Below are 7,500 nucleotides of genomic sequence, written 5' to 3'. Positions count from 1 at the left end.
GGCCAAACAGGGCAAGGGGCATGGTTTAGCGCGTGGGCAGGATATTATTATCCTGTTGCCTAGCGAACTTGGAGAGTGGCAAGCATCATCCAAGTTAGCTCACTGTAACTACACAAAAGAATGGATTGGAATGGATGGAAGTGCATCAAAAAGTGCTTAAGTTACCAGCACCTGTTGGAAAAATGTGAGAGGAGGATTTGATGTGTTTCTGTTTCCATAGTTATCCGTTGTTAAGTCGTGACGTGTTTCCGGGTCCAACGTTGGCTGAGGCGCTGTCTTCGAAATGCCGAAATAATAATAATAATAAATTATATTTATATAGCGCTTTTCCGAGGCTCAAATACCCTGACAATATGGAGAAAACGGGAAAGTGCTGTGTCCCTTGTTGTATGAATAGATCCAAGTCTAAAAAACGATTAAACTGTCATTCTACCGCTGTAGGTACTCTGGTGCGGGGAATTTCTGGTTTGGACTCGGAAATGGCTAAACGTCACTTTTGACGTCAGACTTAACAAGCGGATAGTATCGCCACCTTACGAACTTGCAGAATGTAAACATCTAGCTGGCGGCTAATAAGCCTTAGCACACATTGGCACCACTGTGGAAAAGCGGCTATTGTAATGAATGAGGAATGAGGAATGTTGGAGCCTTGTCCTCTACCTTTTTTCTACCTTCACCACTGGTGTGCTGTGCGGACGACCACTCACCCCCCACCCACCCAACCCCCACTTCCACCACTGACCCAACCTAGTTTAGCCGTGTTCCATGTTGTCCGTTTGCCTGGACAAAGGCACAATGACCCTCATAAACTCTAATAATCCCTATAGTGTACTATGTGCCATGTTGTCCGTTTGCCTGGACAAAGGCACAATGACCCTCATAAAATCTAATAATCCCTAGTACAAATCCATAGGATGGAGGATTAACTCTAGCATCATTTTACAGATGTGTAGAATCACATGTGTTCTCCTCCTCCCCCCTCCTCCCCCTCTCATCTGTCTCCTATGTGAGTCACTCACTCACTCACTCACTCACTCAGTACGCTCTCTCCCATCTCCACTAGGTATCCTATTTTGAAATCTACATGGACAAGATCAGAGACCTCCTGGATGGTAAGTGGAATGCATCATGTGACGGCCTACATCCCAGGGGAGGCTGGTGGAGGTAGAAGTCGGAAGGATAGGCTCATTGTAATGCATGAAATGGAATGAGGAATGTCAAATACGATACATGTAGGCAGGGTTCGAGTTATAAGCTGAGCTTTGTGGGGGTCTCCAAAATAACAGTGCGAAATGTTCTCATGCACGCGCGCGAATCATGCCCACACAGTGTTGGGACTTACAAGTTTTAATTAGCCATAGGCTACTCATTTCACCACATCAACAGCACCACATGAAACAACAGCTATAAGCGATAGTCACGGGTATCTCGGCCAATAATTTTGTTGTTTTTGCTATACAGTCCATTCACTTTTCCTGTTAGCACGACACATTCTCCATTTCCAGTGACATCGCACCTGACATAAATAATCATGTATGCTCGTCCATGAATTGTGCTTTCATCTAATGTTATGCTACTACGGGAATCAAGTGATTTGACATTAGAAATTAATTTGTTTCATCTCTTGTGCAATGTGATACAATCTTTGTATAAGGCATCCTTTCTTTAGCGACAGTATAGGCTGCCCTGAACGAACTAGCTGTCTCCTTATACATACTGGAGGTGAGTTCTGCTACTTTCTTCGGAAGCACTTGGTTTTGTTTGAGCTCTGCTATTTCAACAGTTTCAACGTTAGGTGTCATAACAGGGCAGCTGAATTCAAGTTTGGTTTCTTGGATGAAAACACGAAACTTTCCAGGCTTGTCGACTCGGTCGGCAGCAGTGGCCTTTTTTTGGGCGGCATGATAGCTAGCTACTGAATGTTTTCTTCTCAATAATCATGTTTTCACGTTCGCAAGCTCTCAACGATCATATTCTGCTTTTGCACAATATTCTACTGCGCCCCATAGTGTCTTGGTGGTAAAGTGCAGGCAGTCAAAGGCCTACTGTCATTCACAGGAGATTAATGCTGGTGCGCGTAGTTCTTTTGGAAAACGTGTTTATTTTAGAATATTTATAATAAAAATAAATATAAATAATACTCATTTACATTGACATTTTTGATCAAATAATGGTTGTGGTCATGTATTATTAGCGACCCCCACAGATGTATGATTTTACTGCTTTCATGGGAGCTCAGACCTTCCTTATGGGAGCTCAGCTCCCATTGGCTCCCACATAACTCGAACCCTGCATGTAGGACTCCTCATTCCATTCCATGCATTACAATGAGTCTGTTCTCTGACTTCTACCTCCAGCAGCCTCCCCTGTGTACAAACACCACGCAGACAACGGCTGTTCTGGAAAAGAACCAGACTTCCATGAGTAAGATAAATGAATCACAGCGTGAGGGTAAAGCCTCGCCCCACACCCCCTGCAGGCCGTTTACTGTAAACATCAATAATACAATGATTTGCCTTTGATTCGAGAGCAGAGGAATACTTTATTAATCCTCAAGGGGGGCGGGATTCATTTTCAGCAGCAGATACACAAAGGATCACATCCCGCACTGTATACAAAAACACAGTAACTAATAATAGAAGAAGAAGAAGAAGAAGAAGAAGAAGAATAGATTATTTTAAAACACATAGTAGATCTAAAAAAAACAATCAACAGTAGACAATACACGGCCATAATATACTGTGAGCCACTCAGTGCAAAACAGGGGAGGCTGGTGGAGGTAGAAATCGGAGGACGGGCTCATTGTAATGTGTGGAATAGAATGGGGAATAGAATAGGGAATGGTATTAAACACTGAATGAGCCCATCCTCCCATTTCTGCCTCCAACAGAACTTTTGCAGAACCACAAAAAGTGCCATTAATCCTAAAAACACTCACAATAGGGAAGTTCTAGTATCTACTATCTAGTTAGAACACTAACAGTTATATGGTAATTCTATCTAGATAGACAGGCCGTTTCACTGTAAGTATCTCTCTCTCATAATATTATACAGTATAAAGTATTATGCAACTTTTATGATGCATACCGTTATAGAGAAAGCCTAGCTTCCTGTAGCAGTATTATCTATCGGATTACTTCTGTCGCTAAAGGGAGGGATTGAGAATTCTCATTTTCATCAAGGAGAGAATATTGAGTCGGGAGCATGAAGGTAATAAATGAGAGAGAGAGAGAGAAAGGGGTGGGGGAAGAGGGAGGGAGACGGAGAGAGGAGAGAGGAGAGACAGACAACTGTGATGGATAGAGACTGCAGGGTGAAGCTCGTCCTCTGCACCGAGATACAGGGTTCTAGATATAGGGTTCTAGGTACAGGGTTCTAGGTACAGGGTTCTAGGTACAGGGTTCTAGGTACAGGGTTCTAGGTACAGGGTTCTAGGTTCTATAGTACACTTCCTCTGTGGGAAACACCTACAACAACAACAACAACAACAGTCAACAACATCCCTAAATCGGATAAGATTGGACATGGAGTTTTCCTCAAAACAACCTTGAGACTGAAAAGCAATTCACCGTCCAAGCACACTGTGTCTGTGTTTCGACCGGGGGTGGGGTGGGGGGGGGGGGGGGGGCATGTCATCACGGTCTTGGTTCAGGGTCTTTATTAGTTATGTGGTGGTGCTCATGCGTGATAGGTGGTGCTGTGCGTTGACCCTCTTTCTGCCCTCTCATCGTCTCTCAGTGACTAAGACCAACCTGGCCGTGCACGAGGACAAGAACAGAGTCCCTTACGTCAAGGTGAGTCACGCACGCCGCACGGTATGACGTGTCAATGCCACGACGCACTCGAGAGCTTTAGGGACTTTTCGAACTTGCCTTGGTCATTTTGAGAACTTTTTGAGACTCAGACAGTCTGTTTGTGTGTTCGTCTTTATCATGGCCACCTGGTGACTTGATGTAGGGAGTGGGAGAGAAGTTCCCTGTCTCTGTTTGTTCTTTATTAGGATCCCCATTAGCCCCCCCCCCCCATACTCCTCAGCTAATCTTCCCTGGCTCCACAAAAATACATTATAGACAATTAACATGAAACGTGAGAGGTTTCCATGTTCGAGTGACAATGACGAACATCGAAATGAAACGAAAAATGTAATCAACGAAGAAAAGTCACTAAGCAAAGTGACTGACAATATTACATTTGTACAGTACATAATGTACACACGGTACATGTTTATGTGTGTCTTATGTGACTCAGGGATGCACCGAGCGTTTCGTGTCCAGTCCTGAGGAGGTGATGGACGTCATCGACGAGGGCAAAGCTAACCGCCATGTGGCTGTCACCAGTGAGTGATTCAGGAGTTTTACACTTAAGCCCAGTTCACGTCTAGGAGTCGCAAACGCAACGGGTCAGTTTTAGAACGTTGCAGAGAAAAAACTTGGCAACGCCTTGCAATCGCCTTGCAATCGCCTTGCAATCGCTGGCGACGCCTTGCAACTGCTGTCGCAGGGCCGTCGCAGGGTAATCCAGACCGCTGCAACTCGAGTTGCGTTGCGTTGCATTGCCAATCCTCGATGTGAACTGGGCCTTTTCCATTGGTTCCATTGTACCAGGCAAAACAACTCAAATATTTCACATAATGAATTAGAACCCACGGCTGACCCTCCCCTCCCCTCTCCTCTCCTCACCTCTCCTCTCCTCTCCTCTCCTCCCCTCCTCTCCTCTCCTCTCCTCTCCTCTCCTCTCCTCTCCTCTCCTCTCCTTCCCTCCTCTCCTCTCCTCCCCTCTCCTCTCCTTTGCTGCCCTCTCTTCCCCTCCCATCCCCTCTCATCCCCTCCCCTCCCCTCCCCTCCCCTCCCCTCCCTCCCCAGACATGAATGAACACAGCTCCCGCAGTCACAGCATCTTCCTGATCAACATCAAGCAGGAGCACGTGGAGACGGAGCAGAAACTGTGTGGAAAACTCTACCTGGTGGATCTGGCTGGCAGTGAGAAGGTGAGTTACCTGCTTTACCCTGGTTTACCTGGGCTGGGGTAGGGACCACAGACATAGACAGGGCAGGACCAGGACCCGGACCTGAAGCAGGACCAATACGGTTAACACTAGAACAGCCATGGGTGGGGTCATTAACACTAGAACAGCCATGGGTGGGGTCATTAACACTAGAACAGCCATGGGTGGGGTCATTAACACTAGAACAGCCATGGGTGGGGTCATTAACACTAGAACAGCCATGGGTGGGGTCATTAACACTAGAACAGCCATGGGTGGGGTCATTAACACTAGAACAGCCATGGGTGGGGTCATTAACACTAGAACAGCCAGGGGTGGGGTCATTAACACTAGAACAGCCATGGGTGGGGTCTTTTAATTAGTGTTGTTCCGATACCGATACTAGTATCGGCATGGCCACCGATACGCACAAAAATGCTGGTATCGGTATCGGCGAGTACTAACAAATAACACCCGATACCAAACTTGTGATGCGCGTTTTGCACAGGCTGCATTCGTAATTCGCTCTTAGAACGCTGGAGCGCACAGTGGTATCAACGTCATAAAGGGACCAAGCAATTTGATTGGACAAGAGGCATTCCTTGAGTGGTGATCAGATTTCCAGAGCGAATTTACGAACGCACCCACAGCGTCCCGCAACTCGGTGAATGAATTGTCTCCGGTGACGGTGACGGTGTGAAGACACGAGAAACATTCAATTTTTAAAGTTGAGCAAAGTAAATAGGATTTTACAAGTCCCGTTAACAAGTATATCATCACCTGTGATCGGCAAGCATGGCCCCTAAGGATTATGTGGCAGAGAAAGGTACGTTTTGTTTTACCGGCGTTACTCATACAGACAGTGTGTGGTTGAGTTGCTGCTACTGTTCAATGAACAGAACATGCAAAGCGACAGGCACTGCTGGGGATGAAGAGCTATGTAATGTTATACGCGTAACTAATAACTAGCTATCGTTCTTGACTTTTGATTTCAACAATGGTGCCACGTTTGCCCACTTTTCACCAGGGTAACTAATTCTGTTGGCCAATGCATGGTAGCTAAAAAACCAACACCGGACTGTCAAAGTTATAAAAACCAGTGTCTAGAACTTTTAAGTCTACTTGCGTTTAGCTAGAAACTTTGCTAGGAGTCTCCGACTAGAAGGTTTAAACCCTAGCAGCATTCTTTGCTTGTCAGGCTTCAAAACTACCCGGATGGAATAACTCGGAAGAAGTCCGGGCCAGTCTCCGTGTCAAACCTAGTCGAATATGGAAGTGATTTCACAAATTCATTGAACTGCACTTTGACAAATCGTGTGCCTTCACATATATTAGTACCTGGCCACATTCTTCTTTTGATGGGCGACACCGCCTTCACTCCCCAGTCCCACAGGCCGGCCCTGCTGTTATGATTAGTTACAGAACCAAATGGTACCTTGATTGAGTTGGTTAATAGATTTTTGTTGATACTTTTCACGATACCAAACACCCGATGCCAGACTAAGTGTTAGCAATAATTTTACATCGAGGTGAGTATGCGGCTCAAAAAACATGTTTTTTTGTTTTGTTTTTTCAAACGCCGTGGTATCGGATCGGTACTCGGTATCGGCAAGTACTGCACGGTCAGGTATCGGTATCGGTATCGGGATCAAAAAATGGTATCGGAACAACACTACTTTTAATGCTAGAACAGCCATGGGTGGGGTCATTAACACTAGAACAGCCATGGGTGGGGTCATTAACACTAGAACAGCCATGGGTGGGGTCATTTGACCAAGTGAGTAAAAATAAATGTATACCTTTGGACTTGCTCAAATTTCAGGACCTCCTTTCATGACTTTTCATGTGCGTTCTACCACCCAGTATCCTTACATTTTCTAAATCACATCAGGATAAGCTAGTATAAAGCTATTTAGCAGGCTAATTTACTGTAGCAGCTTCCCATTCTCAAGAATATGGTCATTTAGTAGGTGAAATAGGGACGGCTGTTCTAGTGTTAACTCTACCCCATAAACCTATCTGTTATTGAGAGGGCGGTGGGGGTGGGGGGGGGCTTCGACAGGGCTGGTCTATCAACTATCAACTATGTACATGTAAAGCTATTATAGTGTGTCGTGTTATGAATGTATATGGCCCACAGGACTCACATAACCGCCCCCAGGATCAATAAAGTTCAATAGGGTTCAAATTTATGAACAGCTGGGAGTCTTGGGAGGGGGGCAGGGGGCGGGGGGTCAATGCTGGCAATGGAAAAGTGAGCAGGGGGGTTGTCATGAACCTGGCTAGCAGTGTCGATGTGAGGGAGGGGGAGGCAGAGTGGGAGGGGGGGGGGTATATTAAGAGGATATAGAAGCAGTAGAAGCCCACTGTTGCCCAGTGTTGTTCAATATAATATTATATCACAATATTTACTAGTAGCTAAGGGCCTCCTCTCAGGCGCTGGGGGTGGGGGTGGGGGTGGGGGGGACGCTGGCACAAGGCCACCTTATTGCAACCTTGCTGGTTGCTAACGACGC

At 46.0% G+C, this 7,500-nt stretch overlaps 1 protein-coding gene across 1 annotated transcript in view; it reads left to right on the top strand.

Moving 5' to 3' along the window:
- Positions 1 to 7,500, top strand: part of kif5ab (kinesin family member 5A, b) — a gene marked incomplete at both ends in the record, with an annotated part of 50,574 nt that overhangs the window by 19,584 nt on the left and 23,490 nt on the right. Inside the window, 4 exon segments of the mRNA XM_080548005.1 lie at positions 1,064 to 1,112; positions 3,739 to 3,794; positions 4,249 to 4,336; positions 4,863 to 4,987. Coding sequence (XP_080404131.1) covers positions 1,064 to 1,112; positions 3,739 to 3,794; positions 4,249 to 4,336; positions 4,863 to 4,987 — 318 coding nt within the window.

This window comes from Nansenia antarctica (genome assembly GCF_963989245.1).
Source record: "Nansenia antarctica genome assembly, chromosome: 18".
Classification (NCBI taxonomy): Eukaryota; Metazoa; Chordata; class Actinopteri; order Argentiniformes; family Microstomatidae; genus Nansenia; species Nansenia antarctica.
This window is presented reverse-complemented; position numbering and strand designations above follow the sequence as displayed.